Source organism: Chenopodium album, chromosome 16 (genome assembly GCF_948465745.1).
Source record: "Chenopodium album chromosome 16, dcCheAlbu1.1, whole genome shotgun sequence".
Classification (NCBI taxonomy): Eukaryota; Viridiplantae; Streptophyta; class Magnoliopsida; order Caryophyllales; family Amaranthaceae; genus Chenopodium; species Chenopodium album.
The window spans coordinates 46,958,743-46,983,670 of NC_137849.1; the positions used below are offsets into that span (position 1 = coordinate 46,958,743).

At 33.7% G+C, this 24,928-nt stretch overlaps 4 protein-coding genes across 4 annotated transcripts; 2 read left to right on the top strand and 2 right to left on the bottom strand.

Moving 5' to 3' along the window:
- Nucleotides 1–37: 37 nt before the first annotated feature.
- LOC145585664 (1-aminocyclopropane-1-carboxylate oxidase homolog 4-like) lies at nt 38–2,745 on the bottom strand. Its single transcript, XM_081642371.1, has 3 exons — nt 2,149–2,745; nt 585–906; nt 38–491 (listed from the first exon to the last, which is right to left on the bottom strand). The coding sequence occupies exons 1-3, from the start codon at nt 2,676–2,678 to the stop codon at nt 237–239; spliced, it is 1,107 nt and encodes a 368-aa protein (XP_081498497.1). The 5' UTR covers nt 2,679–2,745; the 3' UTR covers nt 38–236.
- Nucleotides 2,746–6,471: 3,726 nt separating this feature from the next.
- On the top strand, nt 6,472–11,068 carry LOC145586754 (glyoxylate/hydroxypyruvate reductase HPR3-like). The gene is made up of 2 exons (XM_081643661.1): nt 6,472–7,005; nt 10,056–11,068. The coding sequence occupies exons 1-2, from the start codon at nt 6,547–6,549 to the stop codon at nt 10,578–10,580; spliced, it is 984 nt and encodes a 327-aa protein (XP_081499787.1). The 5' UTR covers nt 6,472–6,546; the 3' UTR covers nt 10,581–11,068.
- A 1,547-nt stretch (nt 11,069–12,615) lies between these two features.
- On the top strand, nt 12,616–15,283 carry LOC145585665 (glyoxylate/hydroxypyruvate reductase HPR3-like). Its single transcript, XM_081642372.1, has 2 exons — nt 12,616–13,147; nt 14,213–15,283. The coding sequence occupies exons 1-2, from the start codon at nt 12,635–12,637 to the stop codon at nt 14,729–14,731; spliced, it is 1,032 nt and encodes a 343-aa protein (XP_081498498.1). The 5' UTR covers nt 12,616–12,634; the 3' UTR covers nt 14,732–15,283.
- Nucleotides 15,284–21,099: 5,816 nt separating this feature from the next.
- Nucleotides 21,100–22,810, bottom strand: LOC145585666 (gibberellin 20 oxidase 1-like). The gene is made up of 3 exons (XM_081642373.1): nt 22,290–22,810; nt 21,732–22,053; nt 21,100–21,536 (listed from the first exon to the last, which is right to left on the bottom strand). The coding sequence occupies exons 1-3, from the start codon at nt 22,808–22,810 to the stop codon at nt 21,228–21,230; spliced, it is 1,152 nt and encodes a 383-aa protein (XP_081498499.1). The 3' UTR covers nt 21,100–21,227.
- Nucleotides 22,811–24,928: the final 2,118 nt, after the last annotated feature.

Genomic DNA, 24,928 nt, shown 5'->3' on the forward strand with positions numbered 1-24,928 from the left:
AATGACTTGTGAACAAAAGAAATCAACGAAATCAACAACAATTCTGAATGTTCTGTTTTTCATTAAAATGATAACATGTTTAGTGATGGAAGGCACAAGATAAATACAGGTTAACCACAATTCTGACATGAAAGAGTATACATCAGTACATCAACGGAACCAAATGATTCATAGATTAACTACACAATTATGCCGAGCAATTACATGATCACAAATCATCTGAACATGATTAATCACTAGTTTTCCAAACTGAAGTATTTGGCCAAGGACTTTCCTTCCAGTTCCTTTTTTAAAAACCTGTTAATGAATTCTGAGTATGTGAATTGCCGGTAATGAGCAGGCTCTTCAGGTGATACTATCTCTGGTAATGGTCCATACAAGTCATCCCTCTTGCCAGGGTTGCAGAACACAGCAATTGACACCCGTGGTTCATGCTGAGGATTAGCATACACTCGGTGCTCTACACTCGTGTACTTATCATTCGAGAGGATCTGAGAAAGACACAAAGCCAACCAGTATTTTAACAAACTGAAACCCTGCAGTAAGTAATAGGTTTACAGTCAAAATTAAGCTATGTTTGATACCTGAAGCAAGTCACCAACATTAATAACAAGTGCACCATGGACTGGTTTGACATTCACCCAATTTCCTTGATGTTTAATTTGCAACCCACCAACTTGATCCTGCAGCAGCACAGTGAGAACACCGGGATCTGTATGGCACGCGATCCCAACTGTCTTGTTAGGCTCGGGACAATAAGGATAGTAGTGTCCAACCATGATTCTTCCTCCTGAACATGACATCTCTACCAACTTATCGGCTTTCACTCCCAATCCTTGAGAGAATAGTCCCAATAGCTTCTCAGTTAGCTGTTTCACTTCCTTATCCCATTCAAGAATCTCATTTCTGCCACAATTAATAATTTGGAAATAACATCATCAATGAAACCCAATATTTAGGAAATCAATCAACTTGTAAGGTTTCAACACAATACGTAACATTGGTACTTTTACCATGATGCTTAGGATATACATCAACAAGAATGGTAGTTCACAAAGTCTTTTAGACAGGACAGGGGTAATTTATGTACTTATGTATCCAATTGTCCAAAATAACCATTTACTCCTTCCGTCTTTTTAGATTCTTTTTGATAGACGAGGAAAATAAAAGAGTCAAACTAGAAACAACAAATAGAGACGAAAAATTACTCATAGTTGAGTACTCCGTAATAAACTGCTTAATACCAATGTCAAGATTGTCAACAAATAAAAAAATATTACTCCTACCAACTAAAAGTTGAATATTAGGATTAATATAGATATCCATATCATAGAGTGGACTAATCTAATTCTGGGAAAATTTTTGGACATTGCGGCTTTAGTGAGTGGACTGCTTCTGAGCAAGTTTAGAATTCAATAACTTGCAGTTTTGTTTTAGAAAAAAAATAAATAAACAAACAAACAAATAAACAAAAAAAGTGATTGAGATGACAAGGGTGGCTAAGGTCACGGTAGCTAACATGTCTTTTTTCTCGAGTCGTATCAAGATTAGGTTGAGGTCATGTTTATTCTAAATTAGTTTATCAAAGAAGAAATATCAAATTTAATCATCTAACATGCCGAATAATTTGGGTTCAGGTGAATCAAATATGGTCCTAAAATTAAGTTGTCCACGAAGTTAGATCAAATGACAAAGGACATTGTAAAGTTGCAACGTACTACAAACATTAATCAACGAAATTCAAACTTGTAGGGTATAGCCCGAGAAGGCAAGAATTTTCTTGTACTTATAATTACGCGAAAAAAAAAAAGAAAAAAAAAAAAAGAACATTGTAGTCTTGTAGAGACGTGTAGTTACACCACCAAGATATTCATGGGTCGCTTAATATTTTTGTTCAATTACGCTACTCGTACTACATTATTAATTATAGTACTTCGTAATTGATTATATAATAGAAATGATCTATAAATAAAATAATTACGTAAAACTTATCTCAAACCCGAAAATTCAAAAGACGATCCAAACCCAAAAAAAAAAAAACACACAATGACAAACAAAAAGATGAATTAAAATCCAACACGAAACTCTGAGTCACAAATTAAAACATGTAACGTTATAGATAAAGCTAACAAAAATGAGCATTATTACCTGCAAATATCCGGAATAGCATTAACATCAGCCATAATAGGACCCAAGCGAAGTTGCAACGTATCCCTCCAGCTGGCAGCTTTTGATACGAAGAGATCAACGTTCGAAAAGTAGTTAACACCGGCTGTCATATCTCTCCGGTAATGCTTCATCCTCTCTTCAGCCGGGAGTTCATGAAATGCCTTGACCGCTTTTACGAGGCGATCAAGGAGAGAAACTGGGACTCCATGGTTTATCACTTGAAAAAACCCGTACGTACCCGCAGCTTTACGGACTTGGTCCACCACCTCTGGTGTTGGACATGATAGGTCGATAACGGGAATTGGGTCAGCACCCGATCCCGTGTCGGGTGCTGAGTTTCCCGTATCGACCAGGTTTTCTGGAGGGTGGTGGAAGATGGAAGGGATTTGGGTGATACCTGAATCCACTAGGCCTTTAACTCCTAGTTTTGTGTTTTCGAATTTTTTGACTTCGTCTTGACGGTCGAATGCTAAGATGACCGGTTGAATACCGGAATTAACTGATGTCATTATAGTTCCTGTTTTCTTATTTGGGCGTAATTGTGTAAGGACTTTGAGGGGGTGATCTAATTTTGGGAATAGGGATGATATATACAAGTAGTTTTAAGGAGGAGTAATGGTCAATTTTTGGTGTGAATTTTCAACTTAGGTAAAAATGAGATTAATACGGAACTTAATGGTTTATATATTGTAGGCTACGCAACTCTAATTTGCGGACCAGTTTTGTTTATACTCGCGAGAACTTATCAACAAATTGTACAGTCTAGAAACTCTAGATTGGAATAAGAGGTCACAAGCTCGTAGTGTAAAAGTGTAGACGTGTAGTCAGTTAGTGACTCGTAAAAGCGGTCTACTAATAATAAAGTATACTTAACATTTTTCATCTATTTTAAATACGGAGTAATTTTTGTTTATGACTAATGATAATACTATTCTCATCTGTTTTTTATTACATTATTACTCCATATCTTATTTTTGTTGTTTGATAGGGGCCAATTTTATTGTTATTTTTCTATCTCATTAACCCCACTTGCATTATGTATATTTTTTATTTTAGCATTTCTTTAGTTAAAGTTCTCTTTGGCCTCTACCTTTCCTCAAACTTTGTTCCAAGTTCATATACTTAACTATCAATATCAAGGTTGGCTTAGCAATTGAAGGCCCTCCTTTCAACTAAGTGAGAGGAGTTTGATTTTCACTCATACAAATGAGATCCATAATTTCCTCTTCTCTACATTTAAAAAGTTTATATCCTTAAAAAATATTATTTACTTATTTATCCTGATGAATAATTGTCTACTTTTTAAATACTTAAAAATAGCGTGCAAACATTTATATCACTAAAAATAAATATTTAAGTAATCATTCCCTCCAAAATTCTGTCAGCTTGACAACCTTATTTAAGATAGAGGTTAACCACCACAATACTGGCATGAAAGAGTATACATCAGTACAACAACAGAACCAAATGATCCATAAATTAACTACGCAATCACGGCGAGCAATTGCATGATCAGAAATCATCCCAATTGAGATGAGCTGAGTAATCACTAGTTTTCCAAACTGAAGAATTTGAGCAAGGTTTTTCCATCCAGATCCTTTTTCAAAAGCCTGTTAATGAATTCTGAGTATGTGAAGTGCCGGTAATGTGCAGGCTCTTGAGGTGATACTATCTCTGGTAATGGTCCATACAGGTCATCCCTCTTGCTAGGGTTGCAGAACACGGGGATTGACACCCGTGCTTGATGCTGAGGATTAGCATACACTCGGTGCTCTACACTCTTACACTTATCATTCGATCGAGAGGATCTGAGAAAGACACAAAACCATTATATTCAGCGTTTGTTTTAAGAAATTGAAACACTGAATTAAGTACTCGTAATAAAGAGGTTTAATTACATGCATTCAAAATAAAGCTATGTTTGATATACCTGAAGCAAGTCACCAATATTAATAACAAGTGCACCATGAACTGGTGTGACATTCAACCAATTTCCTTGATGTTTAACTTGCAACCCACCAACTTGATCCTGCAGCAGCACAGTGAAGAGAACTGGATCTGTATGGCACGCGATCCCAACTGTCCTTGAGAGAATGTGGGTAGTAGTGTCCAAACATGAATCTTTCTCCTGGACTGCACATTTCTGGTAATTTTTCGGCTTTCACTCCTAGTCCTTGAGAGAATAGTCCCAGTAGCCTCTCAGTTAACTGCTTCACTTCCTTGTCCCACTCAACAATCTCATTTTTGCCAGAAATAATAGATTAGTAATAACATCATCAATGAGAAATCTTCAAGATATTAATCAATAAAATTCTAACTCATGTGGTAGTCCAAGAACTTTCTTATACTCCCTCCATTTTTTTTTTTAAAAAATGCATCACTTCAACTTTTGCACTATTCACATAATATAGTTGATTTAATTTTTTCACCTCTATAAAATAAAGGATATTTTGACTTTTACCACAAAAAAAAATCAAAAAATACCACCAAAATTTCTAAAACTTTTATTTTACCACCAAATATTTTTTTGATTAATATAAATGAAAAGTTATATTAGGAAAAATATGTATTATTTCCCTTATTTAAAGCACATGGCCTACTAAATTATACTCTTAACAACCACTCACCTCATTTCAAGTGTATTATATAATGTGAACCCCATATTTTTTAAATATCGTGAAAAAGTGTGTGTTGCAACTATTAAAAAACGGAAAAAGTATTACTAAGTAATCCGTAGCAAATAAGATTAGAGAGGCGGTAAATTGGGTTATGTGGAGGCCTATGACAATCATGTATTGGCACGATCAAGAAAATGTATCCAGCGGACCTACAAGGCTTGAAGCCTCATTGAGTGTATATAGAGCTTGGCAAGTTGTCATGAATTGACCTCACCCTGGAAAAAGCTGCTTTAAGCTTAACACGACACAATTATTCAAGAGACAAATAGGTTCGTGATTCATGCACAACGGCCCTATTCAACGTGTTTTATACAACTATACTATACGGAAATTTGTTTCAACTTTTCGTCACAAATAATTTTAAGTGGTGCTCAATATTGTTACTCCATTTCATTATTTGGTTATCAATTATTGTTATTATATTGGAAAATATACGAGATAGGAAATAATGGTATTTCAATTATTTATTTATTTGTCATAGAAAAATTAGCTAATACAGTGTATTTTATAAAGGAATATTGATTGTGAGATAAATTGAAGTCCAAATGTCTTAATTCTAAAAAATAAAAATTTATACTCCGTAATAACTTTGTTGTCAAAGCAAATGCAACAATTCCATTAAAATAAAAAATAAAAAGTAAATGCAGCAATTCATTTTTTTTTCTCTTTTTTTGGGTAAGAAAATGCAACCATTCAATTAATGCAATTGTGAACCTTGATGTAGTACTTTGTAGTTTGTATATCTATCCTTTAGTTTAAAACATGAAAAACTAATACTTCGAATGTTGAAAATATACATTGAAATATCCAAAGAAGATCTTGTCTTCTACAGACTTACTTATATATTAAACCAAGTTACCAACAATTAACTTAATTTTAGATTTTTACATGAAAAAAAATATGACATACTTCCTCCGTTTCTATTTAGTTGACACGTTCAATTTAGCCATACATAAGGAGAGAGTAATAAAGCAAGTGGAGTACACTAAAAAAAATAAGGTATAAAACTTAACCAAAAAATAAACGTATCAACTAACCCACTTTAGATAAAAAAAAAAAAAAAAGGAAAGTGTTGCGATTGTTATGAAATAGAGGAAGTAAGTGCTTTGTACAAGTAACCCAATTTAGATAGTAACTTAAATCTAAATTTTTTTATTACTTGCTCCACTATTCTTTTACAAGTTTACAACCATAATTAATTAATTTCTCAATTTCCTTTTTTAAAAGCCTTTTACAATATTTTACTATATTTTTTTCCTTTCCTAGTGGATCCCAAGGCCCCAACTATTATACTTTAACGTTTTCATATTCTCTTTCCTTCCAAATTTCAATTACTATACTTTATTTTTCCACTAATCCTACTTTTTTCATATTTTATTACTTTATACTATTTCTTCTAAAATTTTGCTTACGAAAAAATGAAGCAAATACGGAGTAATAAAATATACGGAGTAGAAGAAATATAACTCAAACTTAAATTAAACCCGACTTGACTCGACCTAATTAACCACGTCATTTACCCAAATTGACACCCTTACGGCCTTACCTAACAAGCTATAGTGCAATACCATACAAGACCCCAATACCGTGATTGTCCGTCCACACATTAATCAAAGTTAGAACCAACAGAATTGTGAATTAAAAATAAATCCACATACAAAACCAACCTTCCTTTGACCATTACATTTCTATCTCATCAATGTCGATTGACGCCAAAACACCACTACAAAAAGTCCTCATAATCAAACCACCACCAGCCTTTACCGTCCACGAATCCGAATTTTCCCAACACTTCCACTTCATCAAAGCTTCCGATTCACCTCTTCCGCTCCCTCACTTCCTCGCCGCCGCAAACTCCGCCGGAGTCACCGCCTTACTCGCCAGTGGACACGTCCCTTTAAATGCACGTGACGTCTTCGATTACATCCCAAACCTCCGTTTTATCGTCACCACCACTGCTGGACTTAATCAGATCGACCTCCCTGAGTGTCGCCGCCGTGGTATCGCCGTCGCTTCAGCCGGAGATTCTTACTCCGATGACTGCGCTGATCATGCGGTGGCTCTTTTGATTGACGTGCTTCGGAAAGTAACTGCCGGTGATGGGTTTGTGCGAAGAGGTGGTTGGAGTGATAAGGGGGATTATTGCTTGGGTAATCGGGTAATTTCATCTTTTAACTTTGATTCCTCTTTCTATGCTCTTTTATACGTGCTTCATTTACTCGGCTAAGACCTCATCGATTGATATCGCTTGTGAATTGTGATTATTACTCTATTTAATCACTCTATATGTATAAATAATCGACTTTGGTCTTTGGGATGTTTGGAACAAAAATTATTAAAAATAAGGAAATTTTGACTTTTATTACCTGTAAAACACGTGCATTTCACTTTTGCTATCCGGGAAAATTTTTATTTTATTTTACTACCATACAAATGACATTTTGTTAAAAATCGCAACCACTTAACACTTTCAGTTGGTAATTCTGTTAGTGAGATCCAGCCACCCTCATTACCACCTTCCGGCCACCACTCCCTCCTTAGCCACCCTAACTGCCTCCCCATCAGCCAACAAAATTTTTTTTTTAAAAAGACCAGCCACCAAGCCCAGCCCCTCTCGTAGTCCTGTTAGCCACCCAGCCCCCTCCCCCCTACCGGCAAACCCATCCCACTCCCTTTCCCCCACCTACTCAGCCCAACCCCGCCCCCTCCCGTTTCCCTTGCTTGCTGCCCCGACCCCAGCCACCACAGCCCAGCCTCCTCCTTTTTCTCTCTCTCTTCTACTGTCGATCTCCTCATTTCAACCCCAATTCGTCATGATTGTAAGGAAAAGCCACTGGTAAAAATCTTTCATATTCGTCATGATTGTATGGACGTACTGGAATCTGCAGTTAACAATATTTGATTTGCTTTCGGTAAATGCAGGCATGCATCATTAACAACAACCACACTATAATGTAGAAGGATGAATGAACAAACGAGACAAATTATAATTAAAGAGTAAAGAAATTCTTTTCAACTCCTCTTTCTCTCTCCTCTTCTCCCACTCCCCAAATCACTCATTTTCTGCTTCCAATTCTTGATTTCTGATTCAATTTCAATCGAATTTCATCCAAAAATTCCTCAATTTCATCACCAACATCATCATCATCGTCGTCGTCATCAAACCGTTTGTTAATGGTGGAATTTGAATTGGGATTGGGATTGGAATTGTTGATTGAATTGGAATTGAACTGAATCGGTGTGGTGGTTGAGGTCGGGCAGCAAGAAGGGGAAAAGGGAAGGGGCTGGGCTGTGTTGGTGGGGGAAAGGATGTGGAAGGGGGTCGTCGGCGCCGGCTGCAGCTTTGGGTGCCAGTCGTCGACAGGGGGAGGGGGAGGGTGGCTGACGGGAGGGAGGGCTGGGCATTTGGGTTTTTTTTATTTTTTTTATTTTTATTTTTATTGTTATTTTATATTATGTATTTATTTTTAAAATAAACTTAACGGAACTCTAACAAATTCCGTTAAGTGGTAGCGATTTTTAACAAAATGTCATTTGTATGGTAGTAAAATAAAATAAAAAATTTCCTAAGTAGCAAAAGTGAAATGCATGTGTTTTAGAGGTAGCAAAAGTCAAAATTTCCTAAAAATAATGATGGATGATTATTGATTAACAATTTATTTATACTATGATGATTGTTGTTTATAGAACCTATGAAAAAAACATTTCACAAGATTCGAACATGTGACTTCATGTATATGAGATTACATTCTTACCATCTTACCCAATAGTAACTCATGTTATTTATACACACATAAATTACTATATGTTTAAGTAAACACATAAATAATTATATAGCGTAGAGAAAAATTAATAAAAACGAATAGATTCAACAAAATTAAGACAATGTTAAGTCTTTTTTTTACCAACATTATGTCATTATATATATTTAAAAGTAGTAACCCGGTGCAACGCTCGTGCTACACACTAGTTATAGGTATTAAATGTTTAGTGATTATTTGTATGGAGTACTACGGAGTACGTAATTAATAGAGTAATAGCTAATTATTTGGTTAGATTAATCATTGATGTACATACTTTTTACAACTCTTATGTGTCCTAAGGTAGGCTACTTACAGAATAATTGAAATTTGAAAGTAATACTTGTACATTGTAGTCTTCTTCACTCTTCATACTCTATTATTTGTGATTTGTGCCTTGGATGTTAGAATTCGTTATATACACCCGTACCGTACACTCGAGATCATTTGCTTATTTAATCAACAAATAAGCAAATATATTTTCTTATTTATTTATTGAATTAACAAATGACTCCGGATGTACATAATAGGCTCTCCTTAGATGTACAAGTTCACTGAATTAAATTATAAATCCAAACAAATTTATACTAGGTAATTTCAATAATTATTGCACAACTCTAAGATGTAACAAATCCTCTATCATTAATACAAATAAAAGCAACATTGCCACACCTCATCCCACAAAATATCATCTTTATCAACATACCAATGGAGATCACTAGAAAACCTCAGCCGGAAAATCTTCCAAAGGTCCTCATTCTCAATCCATTACATTTCTTTTCCCTTTTCGAGGCCGAATTCTCTAAACATTTTCACTTCATTAAGGCCTACAAATCCCCACTTCCCCTGCCTGAATCCCTTGCTGCTGCAAACTCCTCTGGTGTCACCGCCATGCTCATTGGTGGCCACGTTCCCATTACCGCTGCTGACGTACTTGATCACCTTCCTAACCTCCGTTGCATTGTCACCATCACTGCTGGCCTCAACCATATTGACCTTGAAGAGTGTGGTCGCCGTGGTATTGCTGTATCCTATGCTGATGATGCTTACTCTGATGATTGTGCCGACTTTGCAGTAGCTCTTTTATTAATCTTCTTCGTAAGGTGTCTGCTGGTGATCGGTTTGTGCGACGAGGTGATTGGTGTTCTACTGATGGACTGTATTGTTTGGGTCAAAGGGTAATATCATCTTATCTAACACTTTTGTCTGCAATTCATTCATTTTAAAAGTTAAGGCATTTGCAAAACTCCTACAGTCCTGCATACATCCTTTGTTTGTAGAATATATTATATATATCGAGATGAATCAAATAAGACAGCACGCTATTTGAATTTTCTTGTACATTTTTGAGGTATCTGAGATTCTTAGCTTGTTGTGTTGCATATATTAATTACAATTAAACATGCAGTTAAAAGGGAAGAAGATAGGAGTTGTCGGATTGGGAAGCATAGGCTGTAGGATTGCGAAAAGATTGGAGGCTTTTGGCTGCAAAATTCTGTACAACTCAAGAAAAGAGAAACCATCTGTTTCATACCCTTACTACTCAGACATTCACGAGTTAGCAGCTAACAGTGATGCCCTGGTTTTAAGTTGTGCCTTAACTGATGAAACCAGGCATATGATAAACAAAGAAGTGCTAACAGCATTAGGGAAGGAAGGTGTCATCATTAATATTGCTCGAGGGCCTATAATAGACGAAAATGAACTGGTGAGGTTTTTAGTTGAAGGTAAGATAGCTGGTGCTGGATTGGATGTTTTTGAGAAAGAGCCTAATGTGCCGAAAGAGCTGCTAGCAATGGACAATGTTGTTCTGTCACCTCATGCAGCCTATTTAACTCACGAGTCATTTCGTGATGTTTTTGAGCTTGCAAAAGGAAATCTCCAAGCTTTCTTTTCAAACAAACCATTACTCTCTCCAGTCACGGATGGATAAATCCTAAGAGGCTAAGACCTTGTTTCACGGGTCATACTCTAGCCGAATACAGAAGGTTCTTCCTCTGTTAGTAAGATATGAAGATGGTAGGGAGAGGTCATGACAATATTGTCATAAAACCAAGAGTCTTGAATAACAACCTCAGCATTACAAGTCTAGCTAATTTCTGAGTTTGAAGCCTGCACGCTCTGCTTTCGCAGAGGAAGAAATGTATATGAAGCAGGGGAGTAAGTTGTTTTCAAGGTTCAAATTTGGATTGCTGGAGTTTTAATTATATTTGAATGCTCTATGTTCAACCAAGCAACCATATTTTTTAAGTATGTTTATTAGATTGCTGTTGAAAGTCAGAAATGCATGTTAAATCGCTGAAGTTTTATTCTGTGTTTTTTGTTGAATTGTTGCTACTTGCTAGATTAAAATTAATGCTGCAAGCAATACAAAGTGAGCCTTAAATGATGTAAAGCTGCAGGCAAAGCAATTAAAACTTATCTTGGTACGAAAGACCAATTTTTTTCTGCATTTTAACACGTACCATTGCCTAAAATTTCACCAGTCTCTAATAACGGAATATTTGAAATTAATACTGGAGCACACTACAAGTCCACAACAAGACTTATACCTGTGTTTGGTACACCTAGAAATTTTTTTTGACACTCTATAAATTGAATTTTACACTCTCATATCTCATTCACATAGACCCTGTTCTTTAGAGTTGCTCTGCTCTGTTGAAATCTGCTCTGCTCTGCTTCAATCTGCCCTACCCTGCCCTGCTTAAAAATAATACTTAATATTGAATTATTATAATAATAATTAATATCTAATAATAATAAATAATAATTAATATTTAATAATAATAATATTAAAAATTAATATTTAAAAATAATAATAATTAATTAATATTTAATAATAATAATATCATTAAAAATTAATATTTAATAATAATATAATTAAAAATTAATCTTTAATAATAATAAATACTTAATATTTAATAATAATAATTAATATTGGATTATAATAATAATAATAATAAATAATTAATATTTAATAATTATAATATTAATAATAATAATTAATATTTAATAATAATAATAATAATACTTATTATTAATAATATTAATAATAATAATGATAATAATAATTGATTTTTTATAATAAAAATTAATATTTAAAGATAATAACTAATATTCAAAGATAATACTAATTATTAATTTTTAATAATAATAATAAAAATAATGATTAAATAATATTTAATAATAATATTTAATGATTATAATAATAATGCGATCATATTAATAATTGTAATAATAATAGTATTAGTAGTAGTAGTAGTAGTAGTAATAGTAATGTAATAGTAATAATAATAGTTATAGTAATAGTAATAGTAATAATAATAATGATGAATCTGCTGAAATCTGCTCTCCTCTGCCCAAAAGCTCAAAAGAATAGGGCCTAAATTAGTTTCCATCGCTTAACATCTTCTTTGATTGAGAACATGATTGTGATTTGATCAGAGATTGATGTCCTTTAAGACATCAACATTTTTTATTATTTTTTTTTTTTTATGAAAGACATAAGACATCAACATTATCTCACTTCTGTTGACTTGTTATGAAACAATTATCAATATGTAAGGAGCCATTATCATATTAAGGTGTCCACAATTTTAGTGAATCAAATGTACTTCGTATAACATACTCTTGTACAAGCCACTTCATAGTTATTACGTTCACATTAATGCTCAATGGATTGTATTTTAAGGGCATGTTCTCTTCAGCTTAATTTCAGTTCAGTTCATGTAATAATTTCCTTCTCTTATAAACAATTCAATTTAGTTCAGCTGTTAATTTCTTTTTCTCATAAACAATTCAGTTCAATTCCTAATTTTCTTTTCTCATAAACAATTCAATTCAATTCAATTCAGCTCAACTCGATTCAGTAAATCAGAAGCGACCCTAAGTGGCAAAGTCGTAATAAAACCAGCATACCACCTAAGAGCTAATGGTCCTAGTCTATATACAGTACTGAACTCCAAAATGAACATCACCCTGAAACACATGTCTCGCTCCGCTGCATCAATGGCGGACACAACCACCCCAAAACCCCACAATTCAAACCCCAAAAATCTACCAAAAGTGCTCCTCCTAAAACCTCCACCACCAATCTACCACCGCTTCGAATCCCAATTCTCTCACCATTTCAACTTCCTCAAATCCTTCGAATCCCCACTTTCTCTCCCGGAGTTCCTCGCCGCCGAGAACTCCTCCGACGATGTCACCGCCATGTTCGTCACCAGCCTCGGCCCTCGAATCACCGCCGCCGACATTCTCGACCACTTACCTTCCCTCCGTTGTATCGTCACCTCCACCATTGGTGTCGACTTCATCGACCTTGACGAATGCCGCCGCCGTCGCATTTCCGTCGCTAATGCCGCCGACGTTTTCTCCACTGATTGTGCTGATTCTTCCGTTGGTCTTCTAATTGACGTTCTCCGGAAGATTTCTGCCGCTGATCGTTACGTTCGCCGCGGAAATTGGAGCGTTTCTGGTGCATTTCCGTTGGGTAATCGGGTAATATGCAAATTCAAAACCCTAGTTTCTTATTTGTATTCAATTGCTATTAACTAAAGTTTATTAATGGCATGGGGAGTTATTGTTGGATTAGTTCTTCGTATTTTGTTAGGCAATGCTAATAATTTCAGTTTAATTGATCGAATTGTAGCTAACCCTACCTGAAAATAGATATGACTAATCTCCGATTAATATTATCAGCCCAGAACACTAGTTTGAGCACGATACAAATTTTAACAGAATTATACATTTGGCGCCCAATCCATAGTTTTAACCTGACTCTGATCAATCCAAAGTCAACTCAATTCAACCAATGTGTTATGAAATGATCAATTCAACCAGACTACCACACTAATTAAACTCTCTACAAGACTTCACTTGTGGAAATATATTCACTTCATTTTGATTTTTAAGTAACTGATGAATATCATCATGATTCTAATATGATCAATGTTTTTTTTCCCAGTATGTATAATCTTTGAAGGGATTACCTTAGTTGTCTTTGTGAATTTGTTTTGCGAATAATATTTGAAGAAGAACTGAAGAATACCTCTGAATTTAGAAAAATTGTCATATATCCTGTTAAATCACCCAACTTTTTTGTAATGTAAAAAACTAAATCATTGAACTTTGGGTTTGCTAGTTTGAAATTTTGGCTGGGCTGCTGGGGTGTTGGAAGAGTATGAAAACAAAGTTAAATTTTCTTTTCATATGTCAGCAGACTCTCAGTTGTTCATATACATGACTGCACAGCTAACTGCCATTCATAAGCCTACCGTTTCTTTTTCAAAGGTAGAAGAGAAGGTAGAGAACCGTAGAACCCCAACAAGTTATGCACGGTTTTCATTTACCATGTCATCTTTAATTCCATTTCACATAGCCTTCGTGTAGCTTTCATTCAGATAATCATCCACTACAATTTTATGCATGGCCTGTATTGAGCTTTGATGGTACACTTGTCACTCTAACTTTCACAGCATCCTAATTAGCAAGTCACTATTTTCATCTAGCTTCACCCGTCCTTTCTTCCCTAATGTTGCTGCTGTTTGCATCATCTGGTTTCAGCTCGGATGCAGGAAGATAGGGATCGTTGGTTTGGGAAGCATTGGCTCCAGGATTGCAAAAAGACTTGCGGGTTTTAATTGCAGGATATTGTACACCTCTAGGAAAAAGAAGCCTTCTGTACCATACTCATTTTATCCAGACATCCATGAATTGGCAGCTAATAGTGATGTTCTTGTAATATGCTGTCCATTAACTGATGAAACGAGGCATATGATAAACAGGGAAGTACTATTGGCATTGGGAAAGGAAGGAATTGTCATCAATATTTCTCGTGGGTCGGTAGTTGATGAGAAAGAGCTGGTGAAATTTTTACTGGAAGGCCAAATAGCAGGTGCTGGGCTGGACGTGTTTGAGAACGAGCCTAGTATCCCGAAAGAGCTATTGGGATTAGACAACGTTGTGCTATCACCTCATCTAGCTGCTTGCACAGACGATGCCTACCATGATTTATACGAACATGTGAAAGGAAACTTGCAAGCTTTTTTCTCAAACGAGCCACTACGTTCTCCAATAGTCTGATAAGTGATTTGTTTACCATTTTCTCATGCAGGTTTGTCTTAAACTTTCCTGTAGAAGCAACAAAATTGCATTGTCTTACAAACATTGTATGTTAGAAGATTTCTCCTCTGTAGGCAACTAGGCAAGCTTGCTGGAATGTTGAAATTTGGGTCACCTACCGAACACAGTGAATGCCATGACGATATGACTTTACTGGTGGGTTCTGAATTTCCTCAATGCCTGTAACTAATTCAAAATAGCACATATATATATTGGGGATATTATCATTATTTGATGCGCTGATTTTCACCTATGCCGTCAGAGACCTTGTAATAAGATGCTCATGGGCGGTGATTTTCTCAATTCTTTTTTGATTTCTGTCTTTCCCATTCCTTCCATAGTCAAATTCTAACAAGTGTGTGGAAATCAGCATCGATTGACTCGATACTTCTGCTGTTATAAACAGAGCCTTTTGATTATCTTTAGGATGTAATATGTTGAATTATGCTTGTTTTAACTCATAGATAGATTTGAGTGAAATAAAGAATTTGATGCTTGCATTAGGTTTAGAGTAAAGTCCGAGTCTATAAGCAGAATAAAACTTGATCATGCTTTCGATAATATTTCTTTTATTTTTGAACTCAGCTTTGAGCAAGATTAAGCTAAGTATTAATGTCACAAAACAAGATAGGAGAAAGATCTGTCTTATTTCCATATTTTTGCAGGCAGGCGGCCAAGGATATAGCATTATATGGACGAGAATTTAACAGAAGTTTAGTAGTATGTAGGAAGTTATTAGGGATATTTGGCAAAGAGAGTTTTGAGAAAAAAGAGAAGTTTAGAGTTTTGACCCCTTCTAGATTTTGTAAAAACTCAAAACCTCTTATATGAGTGTTTGCTAAAGAATAGTTTAAGGGAGGTTTAAAAGAGTTGTTTGGATCAAAACCTTTGATTTTGAAGGGCTTCTTGGAGGATCTTATTGTTTGAAAGGGGTTTGTAACACTAGAGGGAAATGTTTCTACGTAGTATTTTAAACTTCGCCAAATTAACCACTTTATTAATGGTTTCATCTAAAATTTGTGTAGCAATAGTCATATAATGTAAGTTGTAATTTTGTAATGTATATTACCATTGTTTTTTTTTTTTTTTTTTTGGAGGAATATTACCATTGTCTTAGATTAATTGCAACACTGACTTTTGCACTTAAAGTATAATTTTTCTACCACTATATAAAAATCAAATCATGTCATGTAATATGTTTTGGGGTTAAACTTTATAGTACACTAGATTAGGTTATGTGTCATGTACAGTAATTTTCACTATCTATTTTTAGTTTAACACTATATTTAAATATAAAAATAATCTAATTTCATGCAAAATAAGATGAAAAATTCATAATTATAATAGTAAAAATAAAATTATATCATACTACAGAAAATCGTGGGAGTATTACATAATGCACGACTAATATAAATAATTACATATTACGTCACAAAGCTATATGTAGGAAAATATTATTGTATTTTATTAAATAAAAGAATAATATTTTTGATGAATGTGTATAAATTGAATATAATTACCAAATAGTAAAGGAAATATAATTGCATAGTATTAAGGATCTTGCTAACGAACGTCCTTGAGATGTTAGATAAGCATTTAAAATACTTCCTAAAGTGGTATTACTTTGGGAATGCATGTCAAAATCACGCGTCGATCGATGTAATTAACATTTATTTTAATTTAATAGTTCTAGTTTTAACTATCTTATCCAACGCCCCCGTGGCGTTCGTTATTTTTCGCCTAGTATTAAATATTCTCTAAGAAGCTTTGGCGAAAAAAAAAAAAAAAAAAAAAAAAAAAAAAAAAAAGCTTGGTGGGAATCTTTTTAAAAATAAAGGAGATGACACATGTCAATCTTGGTTTCACCTTTAATATACAGAGAAATATATTAGTTATAATTATAAATTTATGTGTTAAAGTCGATTTGATGCACTATAAAGTAAAGATGTTTTTATTATTTCATACTATAAATTAAATCATTTGAGTGTAATAGATTAGGAAAAAAAATCATTTTAAGCAAATAATGTTAATATTAGTAATAAGAATCTTTAATTGCTATTATAATATAAGGAGTATAAATTAAATATTTATAATTTTTTTGTCTTAAATAATTTGTCAATTAAAAAGATATAAAAAGAAAAATAAAGTTAGAATAATAATTATTTTTGGAAAAAGGTTTTTGGAGGGAAAAAACGACACCGGTTAGAAAGTGACATGTGTCATTCTTGGTGTCTGTTTTAGTATTATGTTATTGATTTTCTTTTTATCAACTTTTTATAATTTTTTTTATTAATATATAATTAAAAATATTACCCGTAAAAAAAATAAAGTTACAAAAATTAATGGTCATAGTTGTGCATTAATACATGCGTGTCATACAAACTATTTTGATGAAATTGAAATTGGGGGAGTAATGTATAATATTACCTCCGTTTTATATTATTTACAACGATTTGATATAAATATAAGTAAAAAATATCTAATTATTGTAAATAATATAAAACAAACATAATATACTAGTATAGAATCTTTAACTTACTAAGGAAAGATAATGTGTGTGGGGAGCTTATTGAAGGTGAGTAATTAGACAAAATTGGTAATGTAATAGTGGGACATTACCTTACACTTACAAAAGAAACCTACTCGTAAGTTTGTTAAAGTTGGGTGTTTCCTTTAATCATGGGACCTGCCACTTGTGCAACTTATCTATAGATCTGATATGTTTTTTGAGTGGGGCTTCTCAATCTTTATAAGACAACAACAATCAAGCTTTAGATTACATACTTGTTTAATTGAAAATACAACTGGATTTCTTAGCCTAATTGCTGATTTATTAGTCATCTTTATATAAAGCTTAGAAAAAAAAATGAAAGAATAATAATATACAATTAATTGGTGTCTTAATTGCCAGTATTAAAATTAAACTATAGGGTATGTAATATTTAATCATTTTGAAGGAAAATCATTTTATAGAAGATTTAAAGATTTGTTGTGTATAATCATATGCTCCTCCGTAAGCTTTCTCTGTTAATTAATTGTTGTTTTAAACTGTATTATGAAGTCGTTTACTTGGCCAGAAACAACCAATAATACATGTCATTTAATGAAAAACCTCTGACATACTCCTTAATGCCTCCGAAAATATGCTTAAAAAAAGGTTCTTCGAGGTTTAGGATAATTATATAATATATCGTTTTAAATAATTTGAAACAGAGGTAGGATAATGATTGATATGTCGTACAGTACTAGTTACAAGAAAGGTTTGTTGTCATATACTCATATGACAGTAATTAGGAGGGGATTCAATTTGTTCAATTATACAAGTCAATACTTTTAAAAAAAAAAAAATGGGTAAGGAGAATTCTCTTGCGAGTAGGGGGGAAATTGGGGATCCTAGTTGCTTGGGGTGAGAATTGAACCCCTCTCCTTCTCATAGGGATGGAAAGTGAGCTTGTAACCAACTAGACTAATCTTGATTCTAAGAAGAAGAAGGAAAAAAAAAAGTCAATACTTATATCCATTGAAAAGTACTCTTTAATATCCCAAGTATGTAAAACATGTACAACTTGTACATATTTGTCACTATAAGGTACTTGTTCATTCCTATGTATGTATGCCCAAAATAGCTTTTCCTTGTATCATCAAGATTCTATTTTCAGTGGTTTGTACTTTATAGCCAAAACTCAAAGTGGGTGGCTATTACTATTATTATTTCCATTGACTCAATGCGTAACCCCCCGTTCTTGTTTTAGCCTTATTTGGGCATCAAATTATGTTTGTTTCAAAGGAGACACTAACAAACTAGAGCCCACATCACATGTTGTACATGTGAACTTAGATAAATCACCATAACATATATACTAAATCCACCAAAATTTGTTTACTAATGAGTAGCATAACAGGTATGATCCGCACCATTGTCTTAAGTCCCTTGTGAATGATGGGATATCTTGTCGTATATAGTTGTATTTAATCAATAAGAAGAAAGACCCTACTGAACTCATCCCCTATTATAGATTAGTTAGTCTATTTACACAGTTCAATGCTTGAGAGTAGATGGGAAAGTTATAGAAATCCCCTACTCATAACTCATAAGCATATGTAGATAGTAGGCTTGAACTTGTAACCTCAAAGTCACGAGGTGATCACGAGTTCTCCGCCATTTTCACCAAGAATGTTTGGTTGTCATACATATATACTTGCATGTATGAATTAGTTTTACATGCATATAGCATATACAAGTATATTATTAATCATAGTAGTTAGACTTTATATCGCAAGACCAATTTGCAACCTTCTAAAAAGCTATACTTGAGAGCCTTTTGCTTTGTGCAATAGTAAAACGTCATAGTCCTAGAGTCATACTGGATCATAAGGCTTATACAAATTAACCTACAAATTCGTGCACGTATGTGTAGGCGTGTAGCCATATGGGTTCAGATCATATGTTCCTACTGATATCTTGTCCAACCTTAATAACTTAGACACAGTACACAAATCACTAACATAAAATCAAACGTCAAATGTTATCAAGTAATAGATAACGAGATACAAGAAGAGACACTATGATCGGGGCTAATTGCTTATATGAATAATCAACTTGAAGTATATATATACCTTTATGGCTAATAGAGACCCTTTGAAAAGACGGTATAGATGAATTCCTTTCAAGATATGCATGAATTGAATACCTTTGCAATGGGAAATTAATAAGGTGCTATATAACTTTTCCTTTAGGCTTTCAAATATTGTTTGTCATCGTAAACTATATTTTCTCTTCCTAATGAAAACTGATGAGAAGGGCCCTAATATGAGTTTAAGCTATTGCGGCGAATCAGAGAGGAAGGGAATTGAACAGAGTCCCTAGCTGTAGTCAAGTAGTAAATTCATATGGCCTGGCTACCTTGAACTAGTTAGAGTTAAGCCACTAGATATACTAGATATAGAAAGTGTCAGCTAACTAACTATTTCGGACTAAAATGCTGTATACCTTATCAGCTGTTGTTGTTGACTTGTGACGATATCAACTATAGAGTTATAATGCCCTTGTTTAGAGATTGTTATTGATTCAAAACAGTAAACTGTTTAAACTACACACCTAATTAAGTAGCAGTTGACAATTAGGATAAAAAAGCTAGCACCATAGTTAGTTCTTGGCTCCACATTTGTACTATGTGTTTGAAGGTAAATGCTTGAATTGAAGCATTTATAAAATCTCCAATAGGATGTCTACTATTTCTGCATCCACTTCACTAGCTAGTCACTATCAACTATATATGTTGGTGTTTGCTACTAGTATTATCCATTGTGACCGACTTCCTAGTTCATTTCTTGAGTATTTGTTGTGGTCAGTCAGAGTCATGCACTGCCAGCACCGGAGCTTAGCTTCACAAAATAGTTCATCACTCTGTCTAAGTGATCACAATAACATTTTTTGTGTCCCTGCTGTCGGATTTGAGCTAGCAGAAGTTAATATAAAACCTATTCTTGAGTTCCAACCATCATCTTAACTTTTTGGTTGAGTTGGTCTGGTTCTTTAACACTTAATACAGCACTAACCAAACAAGAAGGGAAAAAATGGATTAATGTCAAAGGTTTACTATCTTTTTAATTAAATTGATCAATGACACAACACAATAAGTTTAATAAAACACGTAGGTTAGGGGTTAAGATTTCCATTACAAAACAAAGTACAATTCGACCTGCCTAAAAATTAACCAATAGTTTATGGAATTGATGATAAATCTTGTAAATGGGGCTATGTTTAACATAATAACAAGATAACACAACACATTGGTCACAAGAAAAGCAGGTTATATGTGTCAAGGCTAGTTTCCAACACGTATAATTGAACGGGTCAACACGACATGTTTAAATAAACGGTCAGGTTAGTGAGATTCCCCAATTTATTTATCTTCAAACATGAACACGACACAACTCGTTTGTGAGATCTAGCTTTAGTCTGGATTAGTGTTACATTCTTATAGTAGAGAATACAATTATCCTATGTGTTGTTATCAGAGTTAATATAAGACTATAGTTGAGCATTGTAAAATAATGCATAGAAATAGAATAAATGAATAAAATCGTGATTGAAGGGTCGAAGATAGGATTAAAGAAAGAGTGGTCATACACTCATACCACGTGTTATTGCAATGAATCAACATAAACTTTAGAAATAGTACATTAATAACTTTGTAAAGATAATAATATAATCAAAAGTTTGAGTTGTAATTAATCAACTCTTTATTCCTTAAATTAAAATGTAGTAGTCTTTTTGTTGATAAATTTATCGATTGATCGATCATTTTTAACTTGATTCTCTCGATTTTTGTAGGACCATGAAAATCCAAATAACATAAAACGTAGCACTCTTTTGTTTGGTCATTTAGTATATGCTATCCTGTCGAACAGTCGAAGTGCCTTATGTCTTGCATGGTCTTACACTCTTACTCACTCACTCACTCTTGTTGTTGCAATGCTGCCGTTTGATCTCTTCACTTGACCTGTTTTTGAGCCACTTTGTGAATGAATCTAGGGTATTCATGTCGGCCCGATAATGTTTTTGTGTAAATTCTAGAAAAAGTGGCCATGTAAAATCCGGATATACCCTTGGCTGCCCTAACTCGCCATCTACCAGTTCACCTGGTGGACTAATCACTTTGTCTCCTTTGGGGCACAAAAAGAATGCTAGTGATTTTCGCGGTGTTTTGTTGTTTACCACTGCCCTGTGTAGGCAACTCTTGTACTTTCCATTCGATAAAGCCTACACAAAAATATTTTCGTGTTAAAAGACAAGTGCGCAAAATAATGAGGAAGTGGTACGAAACCCTACATAACATACATCCTACAATGTTTTCCCTCTTTGTAATAGGTGAGTCACTCACGTCACAAAGTGGGCACACATTGTAGAAACAGAGGGAGTAATTAACAAATAAACAGTAATTTCAATGTTGATTACCATGAAGATATCGCCAATGTTGACAACAAAAGCTTCGGGATTAGGACGAATGGAGCACCATTTATCATCGACAAACACTTCAAGGCCTCCTACGTGATCTTGATGAAGAATTGTTAACGACGTGGGATCACAATGAGGTCCTGTTCCAAGAGTTATATCAGGCTTTTGGCAAGGTGGATAGTAGTTTAGCCTCACTATTGAGTCATTCTCTTGAAAAAAATCCCTGAAATAGTTTCTTCCAACTCCTAGACTCATTCCCAAGAGCTCCATGACACCAAGAGAAAGGTTGCTCATAGCCTTACAATATTCTTGGTACACCCGCCTGCACAAAAAAAAGAAAAAAAAAAAACCTTTTAAAATCGTCTCTTAAAGATAATATAGTATAATATACATATAGATATACCACATCTGAAAAGGGATTAAAAATAAAAAGTTTTACTTACTAAATTTAGAGTCGTATTTTATTTTTTTTCGACGTCCTTTATATAAAAGTATCGAATGTGGTCATTTTTGTGTAGGGACAAAGGAAGTAATACATACAAATCGCAGTTGTCTTACCCAAATTCTTGAAACTCAGTCCCCATTGAGTTCAAAACATAGTTTTCTACCATATTTGAAGCCTTATCATCAGCCAAATATCGAAAGGAAAAAGTCTCTTTCCAAGGCAACTTAGTAGTAAATCTTCCAACAAAGCTACTAGAATAGCCACAATGATCACCAGGTTTCCTAAGAGCTCTCTGCTTTTGTGAAATCGGCTTTTCGAAAAATTGAGTCATAAGTTCATGTGCTTTGTCTAGGAGCTTAGAATTAACGGCATGGTTGACAACTAAGAAGAAGCCATGCTTCTCGCAGGCTTCATTAGCAAGTCTAGTTGCATTTGACACCGCGACCGGGTCTCCGGAGAGGAACCCTCCTAGATCAATGGGAGGAACCTCGAGCTCCGGAGGCGTTTGTGAGCATGGTTTTTCATCATCTGGCCATATAAATTGGGTTGGGATGTTTTGTTCATGTTTGAGAATTGATGTATCAAACAATGAGATTTTTTTATTAGAAGGTGGAAGAGTGAGAAGTGTTTGCATTGCTAAAGATTTAAGCATGCAATATTTGTTAATACAAATTTTCTTTGGAGTGTATATGGGGCTGATGAGAATTTAAGAGAAAAGATAAGGGAGTGAAGGGAGACAAGTTTAAGTTTTTTTAATGAAGTTGAGAAGAGAAGGAGAGGGGTTTAAATGAGAAGAGAAACACTTGTTCAAAGTGTCATGTCAACTTCTATATTACTCCTTTCCTACCAACTAGCCTTCTAGCCTGAGCAATGCACGGTTTGTCCATAGGTATATAATGTAATTTATTGTTTGTTTTATAATACTTGTATATTTAAGTTATTGGAAAAATGAATAATTTATAAAGGAGAAAAGGGGTGGAAAGTAAATAAACTTCTAAGAGATATTAAGTTGGAGAAAATGTATTAGGCTAGTTTTCTTTTTTACGATTGCTAGAAAGAAAGATTATTTCTCCTTTTTTTTTATAATTGCACAATTCAAGTTGGGTACAATAATTTTGGTAGTAGGAAAAAGTTAGAAAGAGAAAGGTAAAAATGTAGAAGTGTCCATGTAATGTAAATATAAACTAAAGAATTAGTGTGAAAAAGTAAGAGTATATTGGATATTTGCAGTATAAACAGAAATATTTTTTGTGAAAATTTCTTAAAAGGCAAGTGGTGCAATATTAAAATAATGAAGAAAGTAGGTTAAATGAGGTGACATGTGGTATTATTTAATTAAAAAAAAAGGATGACATATGGCATTATGATTTGTATTTTTATATACTAAGTACAGATAAATTTGGTTGGTTTGTTTTTCTTTACTTATTGGCTTTTACTTCCACTGTCATCAAATAAAAGTCTCATTTATCTTTAGCACAAAAAAAAAAAAAAAAAAAAAAAAAAAAAAAAAACTTTGTATCAAATTCTGAGGTTATTCAAATTAAAGATGAATATCAAGAGAGCGTAGCTAGTGGCTAATTGTATGGTAAGAGCAAGAGATGGAGAGATCATAGCGTTGTAAAGGGAATTTAAGTAAGAAAGTTTAAAAAGAAAATATTGTAAGTAGGGTTTGTTGGATAAATTTAGAAGAGTATGGCTTTTTTTTTTTTTTTTTTTTTTTTTTGAAGGATAGAAGAGTATGGTTTGTATGTAGAATAAGTTTGCCCAAAAAAAAGAAAAAGGGAGGTGCAAGGATTGATCTAAGGGAGGACTTGTTTGGGCCACGGCCCACCCTATGCCTTACAATTTTTTAGTTTTATTTGTATTAAATCATTGTGTTTGTTAAATAAAGAATAATTATTTGGTTGAGTTGGTTTCATTAATGATGATTCTGATGCAATAAGTAGTGCGTTCAAATCCACCATTATTTTGAGGAAGTAAAATCAATAGAATTGAAGTAGAAAGTACGTGTAATCAACAAAAAGAGTAAGAAGGATGGAGGATCTTTGTAGCAAAAAAGAGAATAGTTTTGTTTGAGACTAAGTGCTTTACAAGTCTAACATGAATCAAGTATTATAGGACTAACTGCTTTACAAGTCTATTAGGAATCAAGTATTATAGGCTTAATGAATAGTTGTTGCCTCCCTATATTTTTATTTTGGGGCTATGCACTTGATGGTCCAAAAAATGGTAAGATGGTAGATAACGTGGTACCATTTTTAAGATGTAGAAATGAAAGAAGACATAAGATATGATATTAGCTTAGGATCAGGCAAAAATATGTACAACTATTATTTTGTGTTGTGGTTAGTTAATTGTGGAACAAGTGGGGAAGTGACTTGTGTTTGGAAGGGAAAAAGATAGAAAAATAACAAAATCAAATATTGGCTGATAATAGTATTATACAATCGCACACTTGAATAGTTAAATTATACGAAAATTAATACATTACTATTCTGATAATAGTATTATACAATCGCGCACTTGAATAGTAGTAACTTCAAATTTCCACATGTATTCTTTTTTAATTGTAATATATATCCTCTTGAATTATCACAAAATAATTGTAACATTACATTACTATTCTGAGGCCAACAGTTTTATTTCTCTCCTCATCATATGGGCACATTTAATTATTTTTTTCCCTCTATTTCTCTCCTTTCTTGTAAAAATGTGAATAAATGTGAATTTCATCAACATTACGATTTAGAAT